This window comes from Staurois parvus, unplaced genomic scaffold (genome assembly GCF_062004578.1).
Source record: "Staurois parvus isolate SC_StPar_1 unplaced genomic scaffold, SC_StPar_1.0 ptg001161l, whole genome shotgun sequence".
NCBI lineage: Eukaryota > Metazoa > Chordata > Amphibia > Anura > Ranidae > Staurois > Staurois parvus.
In genome coordinates, this window is record NW_028318957.1 from 1,178,640 (window position 1) to 1,192,543 (window position 13,904).

At 45.8% G+C, this 13,904-nt stretch overlaps 1 protein-coding gene across 1 annotated transcript in view; it reads left to right on the top strand.

Moving 5' to 3' along the window:
- The first annotated feature begins 223 nt into the window (after positions 1-223).
- LOC149439095 (NACHT, LRR and PYD domains-containing protein 3-like) overlaps positions 224-13,904 on the top strand; it is a 32,748-nt gene continuing 19,067 nt past the window's right edge. The window contains exons 1-4 of the mRNA XM_089659477.1: positions 224-312; positions 3,237-3,362; positions 6,810-6,970; positions 8,475-8,652. Of these exons, the coding sequence (XP_089515603.1) occupies positions 3,263-3,362; positions 6,810-6,970; positions 8,475-8,652 (439 nt within the window). The 5' untranslated portion in view covers positions 224-312; positions 3,237-3,262. The remainder of the gene's footprint in view (positions 313-3,236; positions 3,363-6,809; positions 6,971-8,474; positions 8,653-13,904) is intronic.

Here is a 13,904-nt window from a genome sequence, read left to right on the forward strand (position 1 = left end):
AGACAGAGAGAGGGAGACATAGACAGAGAGACATGCTGCCCGAGGGGGAGAAGCTGCACCACATCTGGTGTGAAGCAATACATGTACAGATGACTGAGTATGGTCCTGACTGCAGCAGGATTGGGGAGGAGGTCAGACTTCAGCCTGAAGAGCTGCTGAGATCTCCGCCTTCCTGTGTATTGCTGACTATATATATATCTGCAGTCATGTGACGTTGTGGGAGGAGGTGACTGGAGAAAAAATAGCCTAGCATGCATTTTACTTCCTCAGTGGCCATCTTGGATTAGAAGAAGTACAAAAGTTTCTATGGAGGTAAGTTGGACAGACTTTTTGCGGTTGCCGCGTGAAGGAGGATCTAGTATTTGTCATTGTGTGCGTCTAACAAAACTCCTCTACAGATCTAGACGTGACCTAAACGTGTCATCAGGCAGCAAAATCAGATGCTAAATCACTACTGAATGGTGAAGAGAAAACTGTGGAATGTTACATATAATACACAACTAAAGACAGAAAACATGTTACTATGTAACAAACACATCTAGACATAAAACGTGTTACTATGTAACAAACACATCTAGACATATAACATGTTACTATGTAACAAACACATCTAGACATAAAACATGTCACTATGTAACAAACACATCTAGACATATAACGTGTCACTATGTAACAAACACATCTAGACATATAACGTGTTAGTATGTAACAAACACATCTAGACATAAAACATGTTAGTATGTAACAAACACATCTAGACATAAAACGTGTTACTATGTAACAAACACATCTAGACATATAACGTGTTACTATGTAACAAACACATCTAGACATATAACGTGTCACTATGTAACAAACACATCTAGACATATAACGTGTTAGTATGTAACAAACACATCTAGACATATAACGTGTCACTATGTAACAAACACATCTAGACATATAACGTGTAACAAACACATCTAGACATAAAACGTGTTACTATGTAACAAACACATCTAGACATATAACGTGTTACTATGTAACAAACACATCTAGACATATAACGTGTCACTATGTAACAAACACATCTAGACATATAACGTGTAACAAACACATCTAGACATAAAACGTGTTACTATGTAACAAACACATCTAGACATAAAACGTGTTACTATGTAACAAACACATCTAGACATAAAACGTGTTACTATGTAACAAACACATCTAGACATATAACGTGTTAGTATGTAACAAACACATCTAGACATATAACGTGTCACTATGTAACAAACACATCTAGACATAAAACGTGTTAGTATGTAACAAACACATCTAGACATAAAACGTGTTAGTATGTAACAAACACATCTAGACATATAACGTGTTACTATGTAACAAACACATCTAGACATATAACGTGTCACTATGTAACAAACACATCTAGACATATAACGTGTTAGTATGTAACAAACACATCTAGACATATAACGTGTCACTATGTAACAAACACATCTAGACAGATAACGTGTCACTATGTAACAAACACATCTAGACATATAACGTGTCACTATGTAACAAACACATCTAGACATATAACGTGTCACTATGTAACAAACACATCTAGACATATAACGTGTCACTATGTAACAAACACATCTAGACATATAACGTGTCACTATGTAACAAACACATCTAGACATATAACGTGTAACAAACACATCTAGACATAAAACGTGTTACTATGTAACAAACACATCTAGACATAAAACGTGTTACTATGTAACAAACACATCTAGACATATAACGTGTTACTATGTAACAAACACATCTAGACATATAACGTGTCAGTATGTAACAAACACATCTAGACATATAACGTGTCACTATGTAACAAACACATCTAGACATATAACGTGTTAGTATGTAACAAACACATCTAGACATATAACGTGTTAGTATGTAACAAACACATCTAGACATATAACGTGTTAGTATGTAACAAACACATCTAGACATAAAACATGTTCGTATGTAACAAACCATCGCAACGTATAGAAAGTGTTTACGTGTAACAGACATAAAAATCAGAAAAGTTTGCAAAACAACAAATGAATTATTCCAGAACAAGCAGAGAGGAGCAAAGTCAAAACGTCTTTATGGTGACTCAGGGTCAGGTCACACTCCATGCGTTTCAGTATTTTTTTCTGCATCCAAAACGCACAGAAGTCGGCGATATGTTCGTCAGTGGCATAGTTTACACCAGTGCGGTCAGTTCCAGTGCATTCTGGGTGCAGAAAAAAATCAGAACAGACTGCATTTTTTCTGCAACCGGAACGCACTGGAACTGACCGCACTGGTGTGAACTATATGAATAAATAATAAAATATTAAATAAAATACTAACCCTAACCTTAACTCTAACCCCTTAGCCTAACAAAATAATAAATGAATAATAATATTAATATTAATAAATGAATAAATAAATGTAAAATAAATTCACAAGTAAATAAAAGTAATCATAAATAAATATGTAATAATAAATAAATAATTACCCTCTAACCCTTAAACAATCTATTTCAGGTACTTATATCTCCGTCAATTTACGCCGCGCTTTACATATATATTGTACATTCACATCAGTCCCCGCCCCCGAGGGGCGTACAATCTAAGGTCCCTAACTCACATTCATACATACACATACTAGGGACAATTTAGACAGGAGCCAGTTAACCTACCAGCATGTCTTTGGAGTGTTGGAGGAAACTGGAGTATCGGGAGGAAACCCACGCAGGCACAGGGAGAACATGCAAACTCCAGGCAGGTGATGGCGTGGTTGGGATTTGAACCAACGATCCGACTACTGCCAGGGGAAAGTGCTAACCACTTAGCCACTGTGCTGGCCAATGGATAAATTTTCTTACATTTGAGCAGAAAATCATGCAAAACGTGCATTAAAACATGCAAAAACGTGCCAATCGTGCGCTTCAGTTCCTTTCTATGGGAATAAAAATACATCAAATCTTTCCAATTCGAGCTACAAAACTTTTTTGATCCTCCGGCGACTTGGAGCAGAGATGTGAACTGTCTCCATAGAGGAATATTGAATCCCCCCCCCCCCGAGCGTTTTTCAGCTTTGCACTACAAAACGCTCAGGTGTGAATGAGGCGTAAGAGAACTGCTGCACGGCTCTTTTATTGATGATGGATTCCGGTTAATCAATGTATCAACGTTTATTGAATTTTATTGACATTGCAGATGATTGGAAATGCGATGGTTGCGCCATGGGTGTTGGGGGACGCCAAAAACTGACTCTTCCCCCAACTGAACCGACTGCAAATACAAAATCAAAAATGAAAAGATCCTGCCAGCGGAAATTACTGGGTAAGCCTCAATAAGTCGTTACCTTTTATATACTTGTGCTCAGCATAAATGAGTCCACCCCAGCAGATGTGTCAGGAAAACTTTCCTTTCAGAAGCCACATTTTCTATGGGTCACGATACTACAAAATCCTCCCACAAATGCCGGCCATTGATTGCAAACAAGATTTGTTCATTTTCGCTCACAAAAAAGTAAAGTCAGTAGGGCAGTGGATGGTGTCAGTACGGCAGTGGACGGTGTCAGTAGGGCAGTGGACGGTGTCTGTAGGACAGTGGACGGTGTCTGTAGGGCAGTGGACGGTGTCAGTAGGGCAGTGGACGGTGTCAGTAGGGCAGTGGACGGTGTCTGTAGGGCAGTGGACGGTGTCTGTAGGGCAGTGGACGGTGTCTGTAGAGCAGTGGACGGTGTCTGTAGAGCAGTGGACGGTGTCTGTAGAGCAGTGGACGGTGTCTGTAGAGCAGTGGACGGTGTCTGTAGGGCAGTGGACGGTGTCTGTAGGGCAGTGGACGGTGTCTGTAGGGCAGTGGACGGTGTCTGTAGGGCAGTGGACGGTGTCAGTAGGGCAGTGGACGGTGTCAGTAGGGCAGTGGACGGTGTCTGTAGGACAGTGGACAGTGTCTGTAGAAGAGTGGATGGACGGTGTCAATAGGACAGTGGATGGACGGTGTCAGTAGGACAGTGGATGGACGGTGTCAGTAGGACAGTGGATGGACGGTGTCAGTAGGACAGTGGATGGACGGTGTCAGTAGGACAGTGGATGGACGGTGTCAGTAGGACAGTGGATGGACGGTGTCAGTAGGACAGTGAACGGTATCAGTAGGACATTGGACGGTATCAGTAGAGCAGTGGACGGTGTCAGTAGGGCAGTGGACGGTGTCAGTAGGGCAGTGGACGGTGTCAGTAGGGCAGTGGACGGTGTCTGTAGGGCAGTGGACGGTGTCTGTAGGGCAGTGGACGGTGTCTGTAGGGCAGTGGACGGTGTCTGTAGGGCAGTGGACGGTGTCTGTAGAGCAGTGGACGGTGTCTGTAGAGCAGTGGACGGTGTCTGTAGAGCAGTGGACGGTGTCTGTAGAGCAGTGGACGGTGTCTGTAGAGCAGTGGACGGTGTCTGTAGAGCAGTGGACGGTGTCTGTAGAGCAGTGGACGGTGTCTGTAGAGCAGTGGACGGTGTCTGTAGAGCAGTGGACGGTGTCTGTAGAGCAGTGGACGGTGTCTGTAGAGCAGTGGACGGTGTCTGTAGAGCAGTGGACGGTGTCTGTAGAGCAGTGGACGGTGTCTGTAGAGCAGTGGACGGTGTCTGTAGAGCAGTGGACGGTGTCTGTAGGACAGTGGACGGTGTCTGTAGAAGAGTGGATGGACGGTGTCAGTAGGATAGTGGATGGACGGTGTCAGTAGGACAGTGGATGGACGGTGTCAGTAGGACAGTGGATGGACGGTGTCAGTAGGACAGTGGATGGACGGTGTCAGTAGGACAGTGGATGGACGGTGTCAGTAGGACAGTGAACGGTATCAGTAGGACATTGGACGGTATCAGTAGAGCAGTGGACGGTGTCAGTAGGGCAGTGGACGGTGTCAGTAGGGCAGTGGACGGTGTCAGTAGGGCAGTGGACGGTGTCTGTAGGGCAGTGGACGGTGTCTGTAGGGCAGTGGACGGTGTCTGTAGGGCAGTGGACGGTGTCTGTAGGGCAGTGGACGGTGTCTGTAGAGCAGTGGACGGTGTCTGTAGAGCAGTGGACGGTGTCTGTAGAGCAGTGGACGGTGTCTGTAGAGCAGTGGACGGTGTCTGTAGAGCAGTGGACGGTGTCTGTAGAGCAGTGGACGGTGTCTGTAGAGCAGTGGACGGTGTCTGTAGAGCAGTGGACGGTGTCTGTAGAGCAGTGGACGGTGTCTGTAGGACAGTGGACGGTGTCTGTAGAAGAGTGGATGGACGGTGTCAGTAGGACAGTGGATGGACGGTGTCAGTAGGACAGTGGATGGACGGTGTCAGTAGGACAGTGGATGGACGGTGTCAGTAGGACAGTGGATGGACGGTGTCAGTAGGACAGTGGATGGACGGTGTCAGTAGGACAGTGGATGGACGGTGTCAGTAGGACAGTGGATGGACGGTGTCAGTAGGACAGTGAACGGTATCAGTAGGACATTGGACGGTATCAGTAGAGCAGTGGACGGTATCAGTAGAGCAGTGGACGGTGTCTGTAGAGCAGTGGACGGTGTCTGTAGAGCAGTGGACGGTGTCTGTAGAGCAGTGGACGGTGTCTGTAGAGCAGTGGACGGTGTCTGTAGAGCAGTGGACGGTGTCTGTAGAGCAGTGGACGGTGTCTGTAGAGCAGTGGACGGTGTCTGTAGAGCAGTGGACGGTGTCTGTAGAGCAGTGGACGGTGTCTGTAGAGCAGTGGACGGTGTCTGTAGAGCAGTGGACGGTGTCTGTAGAGCAGTGGACGGTGTCTGTAGAGCAGTGGACGGTGTCTGTAGAGCAGTGGACGGTGTCTGTAGAGCAGTGGACGGTGTCAGTAGGACAGTGGACGGTGTCTGTAGAAGAGTGGATGGACGGTGTCAATAGGACAGTGGATGGACGGTGTCAGTAGGACAGTGGATGGATGGTGTCAGTAGGACAGTGGATGGACGGTGTCAGTAGGACAGTGGATGGACGGTGTCAGTAGGACAGTGGATGGACGGTGTCAGTAGGACAGTGGATGGACGGTGTCAGTAGGACAGTGGATGGACGGTGTCAGTAGGACAGTGGATGGACGGTGTCTGTATAGCAGTGGACGGTGTCTGTAGAGCAGTGGACGGTGTCTGTAGAGCAGTGGACGGTGTCTGTAGAGCAGTGGACGGTGTCTGTAGAGCAGTGGACGGTGTCTGTAGAGCAGTGGACGGTGTCAGTAGAGCAGTGGACGGTGTCAGTAGGACAGTGGACGGTGTCAGTAGACCAGTGGACGGTGTCAGTAGAGCAGAGGATGCTGTCATTAGTTTTGTAATATTTTTTACAATTTTATTTTTATTCCAGTGTTTTTGGAGCCTCCTTGGTGGGCTTTGGTGAAATGTCAGGGGCCTAAACAGACCCCTGATGTCTCAGTTTTAAGACAGAGAAAAGGACTGAGACAGAGATTCCCCGGTCTCTTTCTCTGTAGCCTTAGCTGCACTGGTCAGCGAATGAATGGGAAGCGCTCAGAGGCTTCCTGTTTATTCACAATCTGAAGCATAGCAAATACAGTTTACTATGCTTCAGTTACGAATGAACATCGTGGGTGATTGGCACCGATCACTCCCTGTGTTTACTCAGAAAAGGAGGAGGGCGGTAAATGACACATTTATCGGCCCCATCCCCTCTCTCCATCCTGAAATGGGAGGCACAGTCCAGTCCGAAACCTTACTGCCACATTTTGCAGCAAGTGTAAAGGAGGCCTAAAAGCCACAGACCTGTAAATGTATTTTTTGTGTTTCTGTAGACGACATCCAGAGGTTCTGCCGTCAGCTGTCTGTCTATGACGATCCATCACTGAGGAGGATATACGAGTATTACAGAGATGATCTGATCTACATCCTGGAGAACATGGACACCGGGCTCCTCCTGAAGGAACTCAGATCTCGGAATGTCTTCAGCACAGATGTAAGACAAAAATATTTTGAAATGAAATGCAATATACAGCATGTCTGTGTCAGAGAAAACTGCATTATATTTGCTGCTAAAGTTATGTGCAGATCTTGACTTTTTCTCATTGGTGTCAGTGGGAGGAATAGTGCCCCATCATTAGTATCAGTGGGAGGAATAGTGCCCCATCATTGGTGTCAGTGGGAGGAATAGTGCCCCATCATTGGTGTCAGTGGGAGGAATAGTGCCCCATCATTGGTGTCAGTAGGGGGAATAGTGCCCCATCATTGGTGTCAGTGGGAGGAATAGTGCCCCATCATTGGTATCAGTGGGAGGAATAGTGCCCCATCATTGGTATCAGTGGAAGGAATAGTGCTCCATCATTGGTGTCAGTGGGAGGAATAGTGCCCCATCAGCGGGAGGAATAGTGCTCCATCATTGGTGTCAGTGGGAGGAATAGTGCCCCATCATTGGTGTCAGTAGAAGGAATAGTGCCCCATCATTGGTGTCAGTGGGAGGAATAGTGCCCCATCATTGGTATCAGTGGGATGAATAGTGCCCCATCATTGGTGTCAGTGGGAGGAATAGTGCCCCATCATTGGTATCAGAGGGAGGAATAGTGCTCCATCATTGGTGTCAGTGGGAGGAATAGTGCCCCATCAGCGGGAGGAATAGTGCTCCATCATTGGTGTCAGTGGGAGGAATAGTGCTCCATCATTGGTGTCAGTGGGAGGAATAGTGCCCCATCATTGGTGTCAGTAGAAGGAATAGTGCCCCATCATTGGTGTCAGTGGGAGGAATAGTGCCCCATCATTGGTGTCAGTGGGAGGAATAGTGCCCCATCATTGGTATCAGTGGGATGAATAGTGCCCCATCATTGGTATCGGTGGGAGGAATAGTGCCCCATCATTGGTATCAGTGGGATGAATAGTGCCCCATCATTGGTATCGGTGGGAGGAATAGTGTCCCATCATTGGTATCAGTGGGAGGAATAGTGCCCCGTCATTGGTGTCAGTGGGAGGAATAGTGCCCCATCATTGGTGTCAGTGGGAGGAATAGTGCCCCATCATTGGTATCAGTGGGAGGAATAGTGCCCCATCATTGGTGTCAGTGGGAGGAATAGCGCCCCATCATTGGTGTCAGTGGGAGGAATAGCGCCCCATCATTGGTGTCAGTGGGAGGAATAGTGCCCCATCATTGGTGTCAGTGGGAGGAATAGTGCCCCATCATTGGTGTCAGTGGGAAGAATAGTGCCAGATGTGACCTAGATCCATAGGGAATGACATTAAATGGACTGTAGGGCATTTCTGCAAACTGGAAAAAGCTCTGAAATCCACAGAAGCGGGAACCTCGGGTTCAGAGGATTACAAGCACAGCCATGGTGAACTCTTCCAGGAAATCATGGCTGCCATTGTGAAATGTAATCCATAGGAAGGATCGTATCTGTGAGAATTATGTTTTGTTTTATCTTTTTTGATCAACTTTTTATTTTTTTAAAAAGAAAAAATTTTTTGCATTTCAGACCCTCTTGGCCAGGGAAAAACACATGAGCCGGGCCGCCTTCTCTCACACCTTGTTACTGGATATTGAGGAGCGGGGAAGAGAAGCCGTGATTGGATTCTGGGAATGTCTCTGTGTGCTACAGGAAGATCGTCATCATCCTAATTTATTGGCCGTTCTGGAAGAAATCAGCCTGACAGGTAATTTGTGTCTGCAACAACAATGGTGACCAGGGGCAGACTGACCATTCGAGCATTTGGGCACTGCCCAAGGGCCCGGGGTCAGTAGGGGGCCCCATGAAATGCCCCTGGTACCTTTTTATAGGCTTTTTTGGGTGGGCTTTGAGTGTGGGCGAGGACACAGGGGCACCATGATCCCCTATTGCCTGGGGGCCCCATCACTTGTCAGTCCACCCCTGATGGTGACAGTCCCGGGACACAGTGGTGGCATTATGGCTGGAGGGAGGAATCGCTTCGAACAGCGAGGTGGGGGGGGGAGGGGATACTGGACATTAGACATGTGCAAAGGCGAACTGACAACTCATGGGGCCCCCGGGCAATAGGGGATCATGGGGCCCCTGTGTCCTTGCCCAAACTCAAAAAAGCCTATGAAAAAGGTACCAGGGGCATCTCATGGGGCCCCCTACTGACCCCAGGCCCTCGGGCAGTGCCCGAGTTTCCAAATGGTCAGTCTGCCCTTGGACACGTATGTTTCGAATCGAAATTCGGACAAATTTTTTGTCTATTCAGAAACTTAGATGTATCCAAACTTTTGAATTACAGTGGGGATCAAAAGTTTGGGCACCCCAGCTAAAAATTTGTATTAATGTGCATAATGAAGCCAAGGAAAGATGGAAAAATCTCCAAAAGGCATCAAATTAGATTAGACATTCTTATAATATGTCAACAAAAGTTAGATTTTATTTCCATCATTTACACTTTCAAAATAACAGAAAACAAAAAAATGGCGTCTGCAAAAGTTTGGGCCCCCTGCAGAGTTAATATCTTGTACTGCCCCCTTTGGCAAGTATCACAGCTTGTAAACGCTTTTTGTAGCCAGCCAAGAGTCTTTCAATTCTTGTTTGAGGTATCTTTGCCCATTCTTCCTTACAAAAGTCTTCCAGTTCTTTGAGATTTCTGGGCTGTCTGTCACGCACGGCTCTTTTAAGGTCTATCCATAGATTTTCAATGATGTTGAGGTCAGGAGATTGTGAAGGCCATGGCAAAACCTTCAGTTTACGCCTCTTGATGTAATCCCCCGTGGATTTCGAGGTGTGTTTAGGATCATTATCCATTTGTAGAAGCCATCCTCTCTTTAACTTCAACTTTTTCACAGATGACATCAAGTTACCATCCAAAATTTGCTAAAATTTTATTGAATCCATTTTTCCTTCTACTCGTGAGATGTTCCCTGTGCCACTGGCTGCAACACAACCCCAAAGCATGATTGATCCAACCCCATGCTTAACAGTTGGACAGAGGTTCTTTTCATTAAATTCTGTGCCCCTTCTTCTCCAAACGTACCTTTGCTCATTCCGGCCAAAAAGTTCAATTTTAACCTCATCGGTCCACAGAACTTGTTTCCAAAATGCATCAGGCTTGTCTATATGTTCATTTGCAAAGTTCAAACGATGATTTTTGTGGTGAGGACGTAGAAGAGGTTTTCTTCTGATGACTCTTCCATGAAGACCATATTTGTACAAGTATCTCTTTATAGTGGAATAGTGTACCACAACTCCAGTGTCTGCCAGATCTTTCTGGAGGGATCGTGCCGTCAAACGTGGGTTTTGAATTGTTTTTCTCACAATCCTGCGAGCTGTTCTGTCTGATATTTTTCTTGGTCTTCCAGATCTTGCTTTAACTTCCACTGTTCCTGATGACTGCCAATTTTTAATTACATTCTGAACAGAGGATATTGACATCTGAAAACGCTTTGCTATCTTCTTATAGCCTTCTCCAGCTTTGTGAGCGTCAACTATTTTCAGTTTCAGTTTTCTAGACAACTGCTTAGAAGAACCCATGGTGCTGATTGTTGGGGCAAGGTCAGATGAGTCTGGGCATTTAAAACCTTTGAGATTGACATCACCTGGTCTTCCCAGACGATGATTGAGAACAATCCATGACACTGGCAGGTCTGAGCTTGGCAAAGGGGGCAGTGCATGCTATAAATTCTGCAGGGTGCCCAAACTTTTGCAGACACCATTTTTTTGTTTTCTGTTATTTTGAAAGTGTAAATGATGGAAATAAAATCTAACTTTTGTTGACATATTATAAGAATGTCTAATCTGTAATTTGATGCCTTTTGGAGATTTTTCCATCTTTCCTTGGCTTGTTTATGCACATTAATACAAATTTTTAGCTGGGGTGCCCAAACTTTCGATCCCCACTGTACAATAGCAATTAATTTAAACGAATATGAAGGATTGAAATGAAATTCAAATCGAATTTGAAAACGGAATTGAGTTTGAAATCGAATTTGAAAACAAGAATAGAATAGAATAAAATAAAATAGAAAATGAAGGAATAGAATAGAAAAAATTCAGGGAAATACACAGCGGCATGTTTCCCAAGTAAAACACACAGTTAACCCTTTGATGGCCCCAGATGTTAACCCCTTCCTGCCCAGTGTCTTTAGCACAGTGTCAGTGCTTTTTATTAGCACTGATCACTGTATTGGTGTCATTGGGGATGTCAGTGACACCAAGTCAGTTCCCCTCCCCAGTGTGAGAATGCCCACCGCAGTCCCGCAATAAGTCGCTGATCGCCATTACTAGTATAAAAAATAAAAAAAAATCCCAGTATCTATACCGCCATTTGTAGGCGCTATAACTTTTACGTAAACCAATTAATTTACACGTATTGGGATTTTTTTTTGCAAAGACACGGAGCAGAATACATTTTTTTCATAGATTTATGACGAAATTTGATTTTTTCATTTTTTGACTGTGCATGTGTAACAGCAAAAAAGTCAAAAATATATATATTTTTTTTCAAAAATTGTTGGTCTATTTTTGTTTATAACGCAAAAAATAACAAAATGCACAGGGGATCAAATACCACCGAAAGAAATCTCCATTTGTGGGAAAAAAAGAACATACATTTGATTTGGGTGCAGCGTTGCATGACCGCACAATTGTCAGTTAAAGTAACGCAGCGCTGTGACTCAAAAAAATGGCCTGGCCAGGAAGGGGGAGGGGGGGAATCCTCTGGAGGGCAAGGGGTTAATCTCTTGTAATAAAAGATATAAATAACATTCAATAAAGCAATCTCAAAACAGTGCTCAGGTGCTGCGAAGATGATTCTTCTAAATAAAAAAATAAACACCAACAAAAGTGCTAAACCCCCCCCCCCCCAAAAAAAAAGTTCAAAGTCATAACTAGATGCTCCGTCTGGTGGTGGAGCCCAGATTTCGGAAAATTGCTTCTTACCAGAACGCAGGTCAAACAGCACTTGAGTAGATCAGGATATTGCACCCAAAATGACATCTACTCGGCTGGTGTGCAGGGCAAAAGTCACTCAAAGGTAATATATATATACAGGTGAAACTCGAAAAATTAGACTATGGTGCAAAAGTGAATTTATTTCAGTGCAGCAACTTAAAAGGTGAAACTAATATATGAGATAAACTCATTACATGCAAAGCAAGATAGTTCAAGCCGTGATTTGTCATCATTGGGATGATTATGGCTTACAGCTCATGAAAACCCCAAATCCACAATCTCAGAAAATGAGAATATTGTGAAAAGGTGGAATAATTTCGGCTCAAAGTGTCCCACTCTAATCAGATAACTAAGCCATAACACCTGCAAAGGGTACCTGAGCCTTTAAATTGTCTCTCAGTCTGGTTCAGTAGGGATCATAGTTATGGGATTGACTGCTGGCTTGACACCATCATTGACACCCTCCATAAGGAGAGAAAGCCTCAAAAGGGAATTGCAGAAGAAGTTGGATGTTCCCAAAGTGCTGTATCAAAGCACATTAATAGAAAGTTATGTGGAAGGGAAAAGTGTGGAAGAAAAAGGTGCACAAGCAGCAGGGATGACCGCAGCCTGGAGAGGATTGTCAGGAAAAGGCCATTCAAAAGTGTTGGGGACTTTCACAAGGAGTGGACTGAGGCTGGAGTCAGTGCATCAAGAGCCACCACACACAGACGAATCCTGGACATGGGCTTCAAATGTCGTATTCCTCTTGTCAAGCCGCTCCTGAACAACAAACAACATCAGAAGCATCTTACCTGGGCTAAAGAAAAACAGACCTGGTCTGGTGCTCAGTGGTCCAAAGTCCTCTTTTCTGATGAGAGCAACTTTTGCATCTCATTTGGAAACCAAGGACCCCGAGTATGGAGGAAGAATGGAGAGGCACAAGGACCCCGAGTATGGAGGAAGAATGGAGAGGCCCAAGGACCCCGAGTATGGAGGAAGAATGGAGAGGCCCAAGGACCCCGAGTATGGAGGAAGAATGGAGAGGCCCAAGGACCCCGAGTATGGAGGAAGAATGGAGAGGCCCAAGGACCCCGAGTATGGAGGAAGAATGGAGAGGCACAAGGACCCCGAGTATGGAGGAAGAATGGAGAGGCACAAGGACCCCGAGTATGGAGGAGGAATGGAGAGGCCCAAGGACCCCGAGTATGGAGGCGGAATGGAGAGGCCCAAGGACCCCGAGTGTGGAGGAGGAATGGAGAGGCCCAAGGACCCCGAGTATGGAGGAGGAATGGAGAGGCCCAAGGACCCCGAGTATGGAGGAAGAATGGAGAGGCCCAAGGACCCCGAGTATGGAGGAAGAATGGAGAGGCCCAAGGACCCCGAGTATGGAGGAAGAAAGGAGAGGCCCAAGGACCCCGAGTATGGAGGAAGAATGGAGAGGCACAAGGACCCCGAGTATGGAGGAGGAATGGAGAGGCCCAAGGACCCCGAGTATGGAGGAGGAATGGAGAGGCCCAAGGACCCCGAGTATGGAGGAGGAATGGAGAGGCCCAAGGACCCCGAGTATGGAGGAAGAATGGAGAGGCACAAGGACCCCGAGTATGGAGGAAGAATGGAGAGGCCCAAGGACCCCGAGTATGGAGGAAGAAAGGAGAGGCCCAAGGACCCCGAGTATGGAGGAAGAAAGGAGAGGCCCAAGGACCCCGAGTATGGAGGAGGAATGGAGAGGCCCAAGGACCTCGAGTATGGAGGAGGAATGGAGAGGCCCAAGGATCTCGAGTATGGAGGAGGAATGGAGAGGCCCAAGGACCCCGGCTATGGAGGAAGAATGGAGAGGCCCAAGGACCCCGAGTATGGAGGAAGAATGGAGAGGCGCACACTGCAAGATGCTTGAAGTCCAGTGTGAAGTTTCCACAGTCTGTGTTGATTTGGGGAGCCGTGTCATCTGCTGCTGTTGGTCCACTGTGCTTCATTAAGTCCAGGGTCAACGCAGCCGTCTACCAGGAGATTTTGGAGCACTTCATGCTTCCT